General features: G+C 56.9%; 2 protein-coding genes across 2 annotated transcripts in view; both read left to right on the forward strand.

Annotated features, from left to right (window-relative positions):
• Positions 1–11,652, forward strand: part of LOC114203553 (bone morphogenetic protein 8B) — a 29,715-nt gene extending 18,063 nt beyond the window's left edge. The window contains exons 4-7 of the mRNA XM_088023008.1: positions 6,128–6,322; positions 7,119–7,198; positions 7,776–7,886; positions 11,503–11,652. Coding sequence (XP_087879134.1) covers positions 6,128–6,322; positions 7,119–7,198; positions 7,776–7,886; positions 11,503–11,652 — 536 coding nt within the window. The remainder of the gene's footprint in view (positions 1–6,127; positions 6,323–7,118; positions 7,199–7,775; positions 7,887–11,502) is intronic.
• OXCT2 (3-oxoacid CoA-transferase 2) lies at positions 358–1,903 on the forward strand. The gene is given in 8 exon segments (XM_088022235.1): positions 358–799; positions 802–871; positions 873–1,081; positions 1,084–1,368; positions 1,371–1,562; positions 1,565–1,585; positions 1,588–1,850; positions 1,853–1,903. Coding segments are annotated over 8 exon segments (1,533 nt in total).
• Positions 11,653–16,039: the final 4,387 nt, after the last annotated feature.

A 16,039-nucleotide genomic window follows, 5' to 3' on the forward strand; every position in this document is an offset into this window, starting at 1 on the left:
ATATGGAAAAGGCTGCACAGGAGGGGTTTTGTGGAGGATCTATCCTTCCCACCCACGGGGTTTGGGGCTGGAGACAGTGGCCTTCCCGCCAACCCCTGCACCCAGGGTCGGTCTTCCCCTCAGTGATGCCACCATGGGGCCTCTGTGGGCACTGCTCCTTCCCCATCCAGTCACAGGGTTTGGGTCCCCTGGGCCGGGTGGTGTGGTGCTTCTGGAGCCCCTTGGAGCGTGGAGAGGCCAGGCTGTGGGGGGCCACCTGGTCCCCGCATCACAGACCCGCATGCCCTCCCTGTTCTGGACACGGTGGCTACAGCGGTCTGTCCCCACCGGGTCCGGAACCTGGAGGCAGAACGCACAATGGCAGCCCTCCAGTGGCTGGTGATGGTGCTTGGGCACTGCATCCCTGCCGGCCATTCGGGGCCTGTGCTGGCCGAGGCCCAGGGCAGTGTGCGCAGCCTGGCCACCAACACTCGTGCCTGCGCCAAATTCTACATGGATTCCATGGAGGCTGTGAAAGATATCTCTGACAGGGCCAAGATCATGGTCGGCAGCTTTGGGCTCTGTGGGATTCCAGAGAACCTGATAAAGGCGCTGCTGGAGACACATGTCAAGGACTTGACCGTGGTCAGCAACAACGTGGGGGTGGACAACTTCGGGCTGGACCTTTTACTGGAGACCAAGCAGATCCCCTACATCATTGGCTCCCATGTGGGGGGGAACGTGCTGTGCGGGCACCACTATCTGTCGGGCAAGCTGGAGCCGGAGCTGCCACCCCAGTCCACCCTGGCCGATCACATCCGTGCGGGGGCGCTGGGGTGCCCTCATTCTCCATGCCCACGGCCTGTGGGATCCTGGCGCAGGAGGGAGGCGCCGGCGGCTGATGGCCACGCGCTCATCATGAGCCAGCCCCGAGAAGTGAGGGAGTTTCAGGGGGACCACTATCTTCTGGAGCAGGCCAGCTCGGCCCGCTTTGCTTTGGTGAAAGGGTGGAAGGCCAACTGCGCAGGAAACGTCATCTTCAGAAGAAGCACCAGGAATTTCAACGTGCCCATGTGCAAAGCAGCAGAAACCTCAGTGGTGGAGGCGAAGACATTGTGGATGTGGGGACGTTTGCCCCCGAGGACGTCCACATTCCTAACATTGATGTGGACCCCATAATCCAGGGGGAAAAATATGAGAAAAGAATTGAGTGTCTAACCGTGCAGACAGAGGAAGGTGAAAAAGCCAAGTCTGTGGGTGACCTCAAGGCCCGGATCATCACGCGGGCAGCTCTTGAATTTGACGATGGCATGTACACCGATTTGGGCATAGGATCCCCTCTCCTGGCCAGCAACTACGTCAGCCCTGATATAACTGTTCATCTTCACAGTGAAATGGGATCCTGGGCTTGGGTCTGTTTCCATTAAAAGAGGAGGTGGATGCGGATCTCATCAATGCAGACGAGCAGACGGTCACCGTTTTCCCCGGGAGCTGTTTTTTCTCCTGCCATGACTCGTCTGCCATAATTCGAGGGGGACACCCGCACCTCACCATGATGGGAGTCATGCAGGTTTCCCAGTACGGTACCTGGCTAACTGGATGATCCCAGAAAGAAGGTGAAAGGCACGGGGGGAGCCATGGATTTGGGGTCCAGCGTCAAGACCAGAGTGGTGGTCACCATGCAACACTGCACCAAGGACAAGGATCCCAAAATCGTGGAGAAATGCACCATGCCACTGACCGGGAAGCGCTGTGTGGACCGAATCATCCCCGAGAAGGCCGGGTTCGATGACATGCACAAGAGAGGCCTGACACGGATGGAGCTCTGGGACAGCCTGACGGAGGACAACGTCAAAAAGAGCACAGGCAGCCCCCCTTCGCCGTGTCACCGACCCTCAGACCCATGCAGCCCCTGGCAGCCTGAGTGGGGAAGGAAGCCCTGGTCCCAGAGGGTGGGTTTCATTGGAACCCACAGGAGGTGTGATCACCTCTGTCCGAGGTGCTGGCCGCCTGACCAGCTTTCCTACCGCCAGACAGACTATTCTCTCAAGAGGGATATGGCTTTAATTAAAAACCAAAGGAGAATGTAGCCATTTATCTTCTGTGTTCTGTGCGTCCTGAGACCGGTCTGGTACCATCGTCGGGCACACGGACACCCTCCTCACTGTGCTGTTTACATGAAATTCTCTGCAGCTCGGATGAACCCACAGGACAGCTTTCACGGAAGGGCCTTCCCTCGTGAATGAGCCAAGAAATGTGGGAGGAAGACGTGACCACCTCCGTACACCCAAGGCTCCACTTTGCCAGCACCGTGAAAAATATACAAGCCAAACATGCACCGTGACCGGAGGAATGCTGTCTGCATGTGCTTGTCTTCCTGCGGCCCCTCTGACTTTTCCTCTGGGGCCTTCCATCTTGGGGCTAAATTCTGTAGCCTCCCCTCTTCCTCCCTGCACGGCCTCCTTCTCATGGCTAAATAGATGTGTCTGGAAGGACAGCAAGGCTGTCTAGCTGGGCCAGAGCACTGGTAACACAGTGATAGGCGGGGAGAGAGGTTCCTCTGTAGATAAACAGTCTCCCGTGTGCTGTCAAAGGTGGCGGCTTGTGGTAGGAAGGGTTCTAGAAACCAAGACGGACTTAATGGGTTTTCTCATCTTCAGACATGGGTTCCTGTGTCTCCCAGGACACTCAGACCCTTTCTGCCTGTCGTGGAGCCCTAGACTGGCCTGTTGTCACTACTCTGTTATAATACAGGAGAGGCTGTGAGGTGTTTCATCCTGAACCCACAGTCTCACAGCCTTAAAAGAACAAAATGAGTTATGTGTGCGTGTCCAAATGTGTGCGTATGTGTGATGGTAAAAACAAAGCCTGACACGGAGCACGATGCACGCTCTCAGTGTAGTGCTCGAGGGGCACACAACCATCAGGAGCACGTGGGCAGGAACTGGAGATTCTAGCTGTGAAGGAAGGCCTTTCAGAGAGGCCTCCTTGGGGCTTCACCCTGAAGGAAGGGCCAGGTCCTGGAACGGAGAGATGGAGACACTGCTCCCTGAGGGGGCAGCCTGGGGTTTGGGGGTAAGTGGCCAGGGACCATGACCAGGTTGGGGGTAGAATGGAAGTCATCAAGTGGATGGATAGCGGGGCACCTTCTGGGGCTTCTGGGGAGCGGCTCTGATCGGCCCTGGGTGTCAGTTCCCAGCATGAGGCAGGCAGAGCTTCCAGGAGCAGAGAGTGAGAGGTGCATAAGACCTAGGAAGCAGGAGGAAGGGTGAGTCCCTCCTTCTCATGGGCTGAAGTAACCTAGCCACAGGGACAAAGGCAGACCGGGTCCACAGCTGGACTCTCCGAGGGTTCAGCCAGGCACCCTGATGGTCCTTCAGCGTGGCACCAGGGTCACACCCATGGCCGCAGGCTGAGGTGGGGCTGGGTCTGTGGGGAAGAGTCAGGTGGTGCCCAGAGCAAGAGGAGGCCTGGGGGAGAGGCGGGAGTGATCTTGGCCTGGCCCAGTTGGGTGGGGGTGTGAGTTGGGCCTTGACCACCTGCCCTGGCACAGGATGTGGCAGGTGAGCTGCCAAGACCTCTGGGCACTGATGGAGCAGACTGAGAAGTGGGGTGAGGCTGGAGGTTTCATGGGTCCCCCCTGGCCCAGAGAAGCAGCATGTTCCATCCAGGGCAAAGGGGAGAGGCCACAGTGTGGCCCACATTCTCAAGGCATGGCTGCACGTACCCCATCAGGTGCAAAGGGGACGGCATGCCTGCCAGCACCCCACAGGGTCAGGTATAGAGCCAGGGACCCTGGGCCCCAGAGACGCCCACCTCTGCCTTTCTAGAAAGCAGCCTTCCAGAGCCGGGCAGCCTCGGGCCCCACCCCCTAGACCGCTCGGGCCTTCCCTGCAGCCCCTTCTCTCTGCCCCCGGGAGACCCCAGCAAGATCCTTGATCAGACGGGTGCACAAGGAGAGCGAACAGTGAACACTGCCTCAGGTGACAGATGGCTCTCCCTGGCTCCTCGGTGGACGGTTCTCTCCGGGGAACAGGGGTGGGGCAGCGGCACCCGCAGGGGTGGAGGGCTGCCCAGCCCAGGGTCATGGTGTTGCACTCCAGCGCCCTGTGGACGACAGTCACCCTCCTGCTCCCATCCACTCTGTCCTCCTCGTGGCCTCACTGGCCTTGTCGCTCTGCTCACAGGGCTTGTATGTGGCTCGTGGCTCGGGGTCCTCATGGGTCTGCTGCTTCCTCATGACTGACTTGCTATGACCCAAACTCTCCCGAGTGGCTTCTCTCTGGGCTCCTTCCAGGGTCCGCTCCTGCAGCTGACGACCTCCTGTCCCAGCCGGATCGTTCCCCAGTGGAGCCTCCGATGGGTCCAGTGCATTTGTGTGTGGCAGGTGACGTCATAGGTCAGAGTTTAGTCTCTGGATTGACTTGTCTTCAGTCAACTTGGCCCAAGGACACGGGCCTACAGCACAGCTGTTTAAGGGCTGACCTTTACCAGCCGAGCAGGACTGTGGGTGGGACGGGCAGTGCCCTTGACCTGTGGTGTGTCCCAGTGAGTCATAGTAGACCCGCTAACGGAGCAAACATAGGTATTTGTACATGTGGGCGTCTGTATACTGTAAGATAAATGCATGTGTTTCTATACACACGTGTGCGTGCTTGCGTCAGGGTGGCCACACTGAGGGGACATGGACACTGAAGGGGAACGGTGGCTCTGTGTGTTACGAAACATAAAATTGAGTTACCAATCCTCTCCGTCGTTTAAGAAAATTCCACAGGAAGAGAACATGAAGGGGTCTGCGGCGTTCTCGTCTTTACAGAGAAAGCTGGGAAATAACCGACGTGTTTAAAGTGAAGCTAATATCTAAGTACCATGCGGTGTTCTCTCAAAGGAATTTTATACATTTGAAATGCTCATAGTGGAGACATTTTAACAGCAGTGAACATGTTTGTATGAAAAAGTTGGAAAAGATACAGACACTTATGGTCACCATTGTGTAAAACTTCAACTGACGTGAAAATATTCCAGAAAAATGAAAATGCTGTGTTGGAGCGTGGAGAGATTTCTGAGTGATGTTTTTTTTCCTCAAATGTCATAGTTGCTATTGTATTACTTTGACAATTAAAAAATCAGGAGGCAGGGAGCCTGGGTGGCTCAGTCAGTTGAACGGCCCACTCTTGGTTTCAGCCCAGGTCATGATCTCAGGCTCATGGGATCGAGCCCTGCGTCGGTCTCTGAGCTCAACGTGGAGTCTGCTTGAGATTCTCTCTCCGTCACCCTCTGCCCTTCACTCCCCTCAAATAAATAAATCTTTAAAAAATCAGGAGGTCATTTGGAAATACAAAGAAGTACAGGAAGTTAGTTTTACTGGTGGACTCGACATTTCCAGGGATCATGAGCGTGTTTCCCAAGACATCCTCATCTTTAAGCAGCTTCGGGGTCAAATCCCATTTTCACGGGCGCTCCTCTTCCTAGCCAGAGGCCCCCATGGGTCCCTGGCCATGGCCTTTTCTCTCTTTTTTGACCCACAAACCTGGAGTTAATGCCTTAAGTAAGAACTTGGGGTCTGGAATTAGACGTGGGCTGAACCCTAGCTCTGGGACTTTGTCCGGATGTCTCTGCCCCACTGCCCCCGGTGTCCTGTTTGTGGGCATCGGGGGACACTTAGGGCCCTACTCTTGGCAGTGGTGGGCAGAACAAGCCCTCGCTACGTCCTGGCGGCTGCTCCCATCCACTGGGGAACGATCCATCAAGTTCCCCAAAAGTTTGGGGGGGGTGGGAGAACTCGGGCCTCAGAGCCCTCAGACGGGGGTGGGAACCACCATTCTGTGCGACCCTGACTGTGTGGCTCCGAAGTTTCTCCGTGAAGCGTGTGGTCCAGGTTACTGTGGAGACACACGAGGTCACGAGTGGGAGTCGCTCGAACCTGTAAGGGGCTTCAAGGATGGCAGTGTTCACCATTGTCACGAATGATGACCCTGTGTTGGCAAGGCTCCCTCCCCGTCTCCCTCAGACCATCTCCCTCGGGTCTCCAGATGAGGAGACTGAGGCCCTCCGCCTCCGTGCACCGGGGCCCGCGCAGGCTCTGTCAGAAGGGTCCCCGCTGTCCCCCGTGCCCCAGTGACCGCCCTCTCTCCTCTCTCCGTCCCAGGGCACAGCGTGGATCCTGGCCTGGCCGGTCTGCTGGGGCGACGGGCGCCGCGCTCCAAGCAGCCTTTCCTGGTCACTTTTTTCAGGGCGAGCCCCAGTCCCGTCCGAGCCCCTCGGGCAGCCAGGCCCCTGAAGAGGAGGCCGCCGAAGAAAACCAATGAGCTGCCGCACACAAACAGACTCCCAGGGATCTTTGGTGAGGTCCGGGGCGGGCCTGGGGCTGGGCCCGAGAACAGCTCCAGGGGACAGAACCATCCGGGGCATCTTCAAGCCTGTGCTCACCCTCCAGCACTTTTCTGACACCCTCCTTTGTCTCGTGTGCCCTGAGGACCAGCCACTGCCCTCTCCGTCCCTGCCACCCAGAAGCGCCTTCGCGGCCCTCCCCTGGCTCACCAGGGCTTTTTCCAGAAGCCTCTGTCAACATCAGGTGCCCCTTCCTCGAGGCACTGGTGCCTCTCAGGTCTCCCCTGGGGACTGAGGATCCACAGTTGTTTATGTGAGGGTCTCCCCACCAGACTGAGCCCCTCAGGATCAGGGGTGGGCCTGCCCTGCCCGCCTGCCCTCCATTCCTCCACGGGGAGTCAGCCCTTTGGCCTCCGTGGAGCCACTCAATCCGGTGGAATGGGTGCAGCAGGAGAGGTGGGGTGAGATCAGGAGGTGTCTCTGCAGAAAGGGAGGAGCCACCTGATGGCCCAGGGTCCCATGGCTGTGTACTGGAGCATCGGGGGCCACAGGCTGGAAGTCAGGGGAGGCTGGGCTGAGTGCAGGGTTACTCTGTAGCTATCGGGAGCCACCTGGAGCCATTGACATTTCTCGAGCTGGGTCATGGCACCAGCAGAGCTGTAGGATGGGCTTTATGACACCAGATGCGTTAGTTTCACTTCATTCATTTGTTCAACACATGTGCCCAGTGGGGTGTCCCTGCCCTGGGAGCTCCCTGGGGTAGCTGCCTGAGCAGGAACCCCAGAAAAGACCTGCTTCTGTCCATGCAGATGATGTTCACGGTGCCAACGGCCGGCACGTTTGCCGGCGGCATGAGCTCTACGTCAGCTTCCAGGACCTCGGCTGGCTGGTAATTTCTGACTCTCCCCCTTCTTCTTAAATAACAGTCCCATCCAGAGGTTCTAAGTGTAGTTCCAGGAGGAGGTAGATTTATGGGTGACTTTCATTTTCTCATGCATCAGGTTCTTCTGTGTTTTTTGAAGGGAGAATGTCTTACTTTTCCTGTGAGAAGGTGCTTTTTGGTAACAACCATGAAAATAGGATAGTCTGAATCCTCAGCCCTAACACATCAGATCTGCAACAGGGAAAGGGAGGCTGGGCGGGCAGTACTCATGCTCATCTGCTGGGCCTGCGACTCTAGGAGACGTGGGCAGTGGGGGCAGGTGGGGAGGACACTGCCCAGTGCCAACTGCCCGTGAGGGGGACAGAGCTGTGCCCAGCCCCCCCTGCTGAGGGTCTCCCGGCGGTGCCCAGCCTCTTGGGGGAGTCTGCCTGGAGGGACCCTGGGGGTGCTGACTGGCCTGGGGTTGGGGGAGGGGGAGGGGCCGCCCTGTGCCATCCTGTGCCATCCTGTGCCGGGTGCTAGATTCAGGGGCTCAGGAGGGGGTGTCTGGATGGGACTCACCTTCTCCCATTACCCCCCCCAGGACTGGGTCATTGCCCCCCAAGGCTACTCAGCCTATTACTGTGAGGGAGAGTGTTCCTTCCCGCTGGACTCGTGCATGAACGCCACCAACCACGCCATCCTGCAGTCCCTGGTCAGTACTGCGTCCGTCGGTCCGGGCCCATGGGGATAGGGGCTTGGCACAGCCAGGGGGATGGAAGCCCCTGCTGGGGATCAGGGGGCTCTCTCTGCCCAGAACCTTCCCTGCACGCACGAGCAGTGACGGCCGGCGCTAGTACAGAAACTGGTGCCTGTATGGCTCGCTGGATGTGTAGACTCCTCTGCGCCTGTACCCACATGTACCCGACTTACCCTGACTGCTGGTGCACGCCCCCCTCTGTGCACTGCACAAGCATGTGCAAGGCCTTCACGGACGGTATGTGGGTCCCCAGACTGACAAGACATGCTCGCGGTCAGACACACGGCACACACGTAGCAGACGTGTGTCCCTCCTGGGACCCGTGCGCTCTGAACACACACATACCGTGTGCGCGGGCACGCTTGGCTCCCGGGACACAGATGACTGTGGGGTGAGTGACACGCATGTGCATTCAGCCGCCCGCTGCGTGTGTGCACGGGGCGGGGCGCAGGTGTGCCCAGCTGAGCTGCTGGGCTTCAGTCTCCCCTTCTGTTCACCTCCCTGTTGGCGCTCTTTCCTGGCTCTTTAGCCCTTTGTGCTTTCCCCAGATGGTATGGCTCCCAGTGCTGTGGCTGGGGTACCTTCAAATGCTGAAAAATCGCTTAGTGTTTTAAATGTTTATTGATTCTAGGGTTGAGATTTTTTTCTAGAACATTTAGGTAGAATCTGCCCCTATGTTAATCTAGTAATAGGTTAAGTGATGCCTCTGAACAAGAGTAAACATATCACCAACAGCAGCTTTGACCCTGTGGTAACACTGCCTTTCTCAGATCAAGTGGGATTTGCTGCCCCTAGGAGCCCCTTTCTTGGGAGAAGCTCAGGAGCAATGAGATGCGTGTGCTTCCTCTGGCCCAGGAGGGCATGTGGACTGATGGTCACAGCTGCAGCTCCCACGTCAGGATGGCTGGATGGGCTTGGGCTGCAGGGCAGTACAGGGAGGCCGGGAAGGTGATGCTGGGGTTGGGGCAGGGGCCGGCTTGCAGGGCCTTAGGGTCCCACCTAAGGTGCCAGGTGGGTGATTGATTTCTAAGGAAACTGAGAAGCTGGTGTAGAGTTTTTTCAATAGTAGGTCAATGATCTACTCTAGAAGTATCTGCCTGGCTGCATTGCACAGATGGACGGGGCCAAGTGAGAGGCTGCTGAGGTCCCCTGACAAGGGGTCGGGGCACCTGGTGGAGGGCGGTGGCCGGCTGCCGGGTTCCTTGTGGGTGTGGTTGCGGGGTGGTAGGAACCCAGGAAGCTGCAGGTGAGGGCCACGTGAGGACAGGGATGGGGAGCCTTGTCTAGGGGCAGAGTTGTTGCCGGGGGATGTGGTGGAACGGGGGAAACAGCAGTTCTGCACCAGCTGCACCGTAAGTTTGAGGCCCAGTTAGACTTCAAGCGGGGCCACCGGTGGTAAACCGAACCGACAGGTCTGAGGTCAGAGGATTGGTCAGGCCGAAGCTCTGTGAGAGAGTGGCATGTGGCCGAGCTTCGAGTCCTGAGAACAGATGAGCTTCTCTGGGGAGACCGCAGACACCGGAGAGGTGGCTACACCTGGGAGGCCAGGGCAGTGATGGGGGTCTTGCGGTGTCCTGGGGGCCAAGAGAAGGAAACGTTTCCCTCTGGGCTCACTCCCCCCAGCCCTTCTCCATGCAGCAGCCAGGGGTCCCACTAAAGCACAACTGAGCACCTTGTTCTCAGCTGAGAAACTTGCCTTGCCTCCCTTCGTTCCTCAGATGAAGGCTGAGACCTTGGCCTGGGACACAGGACCCCTCATGAGCCACCCTGCCGACCTCGCCAGCGTCCCCACTCACCCCAGTGCCCTTATTTCCCTGCGCAGGCTCAGTGCCAGGATGGGCTGACCTTCCCACCTTTCTGCCTTTGCACTTGCTGTTCCCTCCACCTGGAGGGCCTACTCTTTTGCTTCGGGCCCAGCCACCACTGCTCACTTGCACGCCTCATGCCTGTGTCCCTTCCCTGCCAGGGGCAGTCACCATGCTTATGCTCCCAGTGCTGAGGGCCTGTTTGCTGTGCCACCGCCCGTGGGTCCTGTTTGTCTACTGCAATGTCCCCCGTCTCCCCTTCCCTCCCCACTGAGTCTGTGAGAGCAGCGAGCGTGTCTGGGACATTTCTGTGCCCTGTCCTGCCAGGGCTGGCACAAGGCACGTGCCCTAGATAATGTTTATGTTGGAAATGAGAAAAGAACCATCATACCCATTTGGCAGAGGAGAAAATGAGGCCCACAGATGCGTGATTTGATGCACAGCCAGTAAGTGACCCTCCAATTTGGTCTCCCAGGAGCTCAAAGACAAGCTGAATGGAATGGCACATTAACCTCCACAGGTCATTCTGTTTGGTGCCAGATAGGGTAAAAGGCCTTCTTTCTGTCACTCAGCTGACAAAGCTCTCCTGTGGGGGTTGTCTCAGGCTGCACCCCTGTGGTGCCCAACTTCTCCCCAGCATCCCAATGTAGGAAAGGCCCTCCCCGGTTTCCAGCCACATAGAGTCCCATGGCCCGGTACAGGTTAGTGGTGGCCCCGGTTTCTTTTACGTGGGCCCACAAACACCAAGCCCTGCCCCCACACGTGGAGCTGGGGAAGCTGGGGGCAGCGGCACCCACGTCCCCGCCTGGCTGGACATCTGCATGGAGGCCTCAGCCTCCCCCTGGGCCTCTGAGAGGCTGTAGGGCCCCAGCCACCCATTGTCCTTCCAGCAGGCTAGCTCAGAGCTGGGGCAGCAGGGACAAGGCAGGCCCTGGAGGGCAGGGGCCAGGCTACCAGACAGGTTCCCCCACCAGCCAGCTTCGTCTGGTCCCACTCGGCAGCCTCCAAGAGGGCCAGGAGTCCTGGGCTGCGGGGCGACCTCCACCCCCAGGTACCCAGGTATGGTAGGCTTCCTCTTCTCTCCTGCCTCCCCCCACCTTGGCCTCCTCCATGTTGGGGCCCCAGACCCGGAGTCACGGGTAGTGCAGCCCCTCCTGCCACAGCTCGGGAGAACTATTTTTAGGAGGCTGAGAACAGGCCGCTCCCTCAGGCAGGCTCTTTGCTGGCAGTCAGCGGTTAGGAGGGTCGCAGGTCCCCGCACCTGTTCCCTGGCCCGCCGTGGACAGCCCCGTGACTCGGCACCACGCGTGGCCTCTGTGCCCTTGTTCTCGGTCTGCCCAGAACAGGAACTGCCTTAGAGCTTGTTACCAGGGGTGGGAAGTGCTTTGAGGAATAACAGCATCGGACACCCCAAGGGTGGGCCTAGAGTTCTAGGCTTTGTCCGGTTCTGTGAACATTCACCGGCCCACATTTGGGAGGGGAGACAGACCGCAAACGGCCAACGGGGACAAGAGATGAGCAGGGACATCACAGAAGCACAGAGAGGAGCAGAGGGGACCCTGGAGGGCTCCTGGGCACACCGTGTGCTGGGGCGTCCCGTCTGAGCGCAGCGGGTGTGCCCTGAGGGCAGTGGGGTGGGGCAGGGGTGCAGGGGGACGGGGTGGGGTGGGTCTCCGTGGGAGCACCTGCCTGGGCTGCAGGGGGAGGATGGAGCAGGCAGGGGTTCCAGGGGAAGGCCACGTGTTCACGCCTCTGCCCCCCGCCAGGTGCACCTGATGAAGCCAGATGTGGTCCCCAAGGCGTGCTGCGCCCCCACCAAGCTGAGTGCCACCTCCGTGCTCTACTATGACAGCAGCAACAACGTCATCCTGCGGAAGCACCGCAACATGGTGGTCAGGGCCTGCGGCTGCCACTGAGGCCCTGCCCCCGCCGCTGCCAGAGGCAGGAAACCCTCCAACCCAGCCTGACCTCAGCCGGGTTGGCTCTCAGAGATCAATGTATCTATGCTCCTCTCTCCTTCCTGCCAGGGCTGGGTCTTCTCCAGGCCCCTCCGCCCCCTTCCCTGCCTGAGGTTTGTGACAGTCTTTCCTCCAGGCCTCGTGTCTGAGTCATCAAGCAGGTTCTCTCCCAGCCTCCTCCTCCAGAAGCATGTGCTGACCAACATTTTGGGTTTGGAACAAAAGTCCTGTCTGAGGATCTATCCGTGACCATTGCTGGCCCAGGCCTGGGGTAATATGGGGTGAACTGAGAGGCACCTAGGGCCCAAAATGGCTCCCTCGGGCTCTTTGCTGTGCATTCCAGGGCGTGGATATGTGTACACAGGGTCTGGTCTACTTTCGGTTGCCTGCCCCTCCCAGGCATTTTCTGGGCACTTTTGTTAGAATGTGAACTCGCACTCGTTGTGTCGTTGTGGATCTGAATTATCAACCTGCTGGTAGGCATGTGGGTCAACTCAAGAACGAGCTGAATGAACAACATGATGTAGGGCCAAGGGCAATGCATCCGTCTCCTTCCATCTTCCCCCCATCTTCCTGCCTTGATCTGCCTCTGCTGTCTGGAGGAGAGGTGCAGGGCATGGACATTTGGCCTTTGTAGAAACAAAAAATTTGGAAGGTTTCACTTGCCTATCTATCTGTCACCATATTGAACCATGAGGAGCTCAGCTCCATGGAAAAGTTATCTTTTTCTTGAGCCTAGCATGGTGGATACATTGGGTGGCCCAGGATGACAGTGCTCAGCAGAGATGACATCTTTTCCCTTTCCCTTTGGCATGGCAAAAATTAATCATCCATCTTGATATTTTTTCCTTCCAAATCTGTATAGAATTTCAAAATAATCCATATTAGAACTCCACGCCGCCACAGCCAAGAGATCAGAGTTGACACGTGAAGTGAAAACTGTTTGCCATCTTCTGCCGTGCTAAGGAGCAACCCACTTCACCCACAGCAGTGCCTCTGTGACCCTGGGCAGCCTGTGGCCGGGGCTAGGGCCTCCCAGCACCCGCTCATGTCCAGAAGTTGTCAGAAACAGGCTGTCATAATCTGCATCGCCCTGTGTGCCCGGGAGCAAGACCTGTGAGCCCGAGACAAGGTCACCTGTCCCTGGGGAGTGACAGGCAGTAATCAGGCTGGCCCCGGGTGAGGAGGGTCCTGGAAACCGCCACAGGCCGCTGGAGCATTTGATTTCTGACTCGCTAAGCCTGTAAGTTACCTGCTGGGGCAGAGTCCTGCTGCCTGAACCCTGAAATACTGTGTCATTCAAAGCACCTTGGGGGCCCGCTCCCCCCATGTGCCCCAGGATGCGCCTCTCAGCAGTCACTCGGCACCCCGAGGAGGGGCCCCGGGACAGCAGGTGGGACAGCGAGTGTGGATGCTGGGGCCCTGGTGCAGGACAGCGGCCCCTCTGCAGGGACCGGGAAGGGACTCTGGAGCGAGCGCAGAGGGAGAGACCCTCCCCGGGTACACAGAGGGTGGGCCCAGACTGTCTGCAAGGTGGAGAGTTCCCCATCAGTGCAGGGATCTGAACTCTGGCGTAGATGTTAGGAGACCGGATTTGTAGGTCGCTTCCCCGTCTGGGCCTCATTTTCCTTCCGAACCTGAAGGCAATGAGCTTTTCGGGTCTCCAGAGAGCCTCCTGCCAGGAATCTGTCTGTCAGCACTTTTTCACACTGTGCCCAGCCAGATCCAGCCTCGGCACCCCAAACTCGGTTCAGGTGGCAGTCACAGGTAAGAGTTGGTATGTAATAGGGAACCTCTTTGCCATTCTAATCCTTTGACACTACTGTCTTCCTAACATCGAGGACTGTCTTTTGGGCAAGTATAAATTTAACATTAGCCAGTTATTTGAACAATTTTTAAATTCACCTGGTACCTTTGGTACCCAGCCAACAGCCTGGCACAATTAGGGGTGCACCAGGAATGTCTGTCAAATCACTCCCAAGGTTTATAGACTGGGAGCGCACCTCACCTGTCAGGCTGAGCATGGCACGGATGCCGGGAGGTCATAACCTTCCTTTTGCATGCCCAACAGCTGAAAAATAAGCCTTTGCCTTCCTACCTGGGTCAGACTTCCAGCAGCCTTTGCCATCCACGCAGTCACTGAATGAGATCGCATAGAAAAAGCCCTGAGCAGCGAAACAATTGTGAATGGGTATGAGGCCCATGCATTTTATCCCATTTATGCATGATATTGCACGCACTTGCTTCATGTGTTGTATTCCCAGTTATCAGTTTGCTGAGCCAAGCACGGCAGCTGCAGGGAGCGGCCCAGATGGCACCGTTTCCCTTTCTCTCACTCAGGGCATGGCTTGTTTATCTGGTTGCACGGGACTGGAAGGATAAATACGGGCAGTTGGTCAGACCCGAGAGCGACGAGGAGTCAGTGACTTGCCAGGAAGGGAGGGCATGTGGGTAAGGGCTGAGGGCAGACGCATGACAGTCAGCCTTGGTTTGGGCAGTGCAAGGCTGGCCTCGAGGCCAAGCAGCACGTTAGTGTTCACGGTTTTCTAAGGTGGTAAAGTGACCCCTTCTGGAAAAATCCCTAAGAAATAGGAAAGCAGCATAGCAAGAGGAATTTTGAAGTCAAATGGGTTTGAATCTTGGTTTTTCTTCTCTGGAGCAGGATATTGCTTCTTTCCTTCCAAGCTATTACAAAGATCAGTAGGGACATTCACATGTAGGACAACGTCTGCCATATAAACACTTTGCAGCAGGTACCTGTTGGCATTATTACAAAAGAATTTGCTGATCTGCTTAGTCCTTTCCACACTTGTCCACTAAACCTCCTCCTAGGAAGTGTTCTGTAGGTGATGGGAGTGTTTATTTCAGAGCTGAGGTTTTTCCTGAAAAACCTACACCCTGCAATCCGTGGAGGGAGAACGTTGTATTCTCACCTGCTTTCAAGGCCTAAGGAAAGTGCCTGGTTATGGCCAGGGCTATGAAGCTTTCCCTGTGTTCCCAGAGGCGAGGGGATCCCACCAGCCTGCTGAAGGTACAAAGCTTCACCCACCCTTTTAAAAAATGGGTTTTTCATTTATTACAAAAAGAATGCAGTTTTGGAGGAAAAACTGGAAAAATACAACTGAAATCACCATAGTTGTATGACTCATAAACACAATATTTTGGTGAATTTATTTCTAGGCCTTTATCTTAGGATATACACATACAGATGTTTACATATCAGATATTTTTACAAAATTAGGATCATACTGTCATATAAATTGCTTTGAAATATGCTTTTCCCACTTTATTATGCAGTAGAAATTTTCCTGTTAATAAATATTTTTTGAAAACATGGCCTTCTAGGTTTTTAACCCCCGAAGCCTATGAGACTCAGTGTTCACAACTAAAAAGTAGGTCCCTAATGCCTTCCTGGGAGGGTTGCTGCAGGCTGTTGTGACAGGGGCCTAGAGCTCGCAGCGCCTGAATCCGACAGGGAGCTCCAGCAGCCGCAGGACTGACCTCAGGGCCACAGCCTAAAGGAGTCTGCGCACCGGCAAAACCCAGCCCTGTTTGCTGCAACGGAGCAACACGCACACAGACCAGGAGGCCACCTTGGATGGGAGCCAGGCAACTGAGGCAGGCACTCTGTCCTTGGGCCACAGCAAAGGCCGCATGGCACCCTCCGGTCCACTTCCAACGGTGCAGTCCTCGTATGCAACAGAGGTTTGGTGCTGTGACAGCTGAACCAGGCAGCCAGGCCACTGCTCCCCGGGCTCTGGGCCCCTCCTGCCTGGCAGAGAAGAGCCTGGCTTCCTTGGGTCTCCCCAAAGGGTCCAGGCTAATTATAGGGACCATGACCGTGTCTTCCCCCAGGGCCTTGGGCCCCCTGCCATAGACTGAGGCTAGAGCCCAGTAAACCTCCCAGGACCCCACTAAACTAGGGGCAGGCAGGCCGAGCTTCCTGTCCCAGCTCTGCCATATTCTGGGTGACTTTGTGCCGTGTCACCCGGGCCATGGTTTCCCTCTGTATAGGGTTCTGCTGTGGATACAGTGATAACACCTGTGAGCACCGGGAGGGGCAGTGGTGCCCAGTGGGTGCTACCAGGGAAGAACAGAAAGTAACAAGGTCATTGTCACAGAAGTCAGGCCCCTCTTGGGAGGTGGCCATGCTACACCCTTTCTACACCTCCTTTCCTGGTGACTGACCCGTGATGGCCAGAGTCTGCCCTCAGAGTGGGGGCCTGTGCTTTGAGGGAAGGTCTCTTTTGGGAGCTCCACAGGGTCAAGGGTAACCATGTGGTACATCCTAGCCACAAGGAGACAGGAACCCTGAGCAGGAGCTCAGCCAAGGGCTGGGAGTCCA

This window comes from Eumetopias jubatus, unplaced genomic scaffold (genome assembly GCF_037043125.1).
Source record: "Eumetopias jubatus isolate StellerSeaLion01/CBP00866 unplaced genomic scaffold, mEumJub1_p1.0 scaffold_4, whole genome shotgun sequence".
Classification (NCBI taxonomy): domain Eukaryota; kingdom Metazoa; phylum Chordata; class Mammalia; order Carnivora; family Otariidae; genus Eumetopias; species Eumetopias jubatus.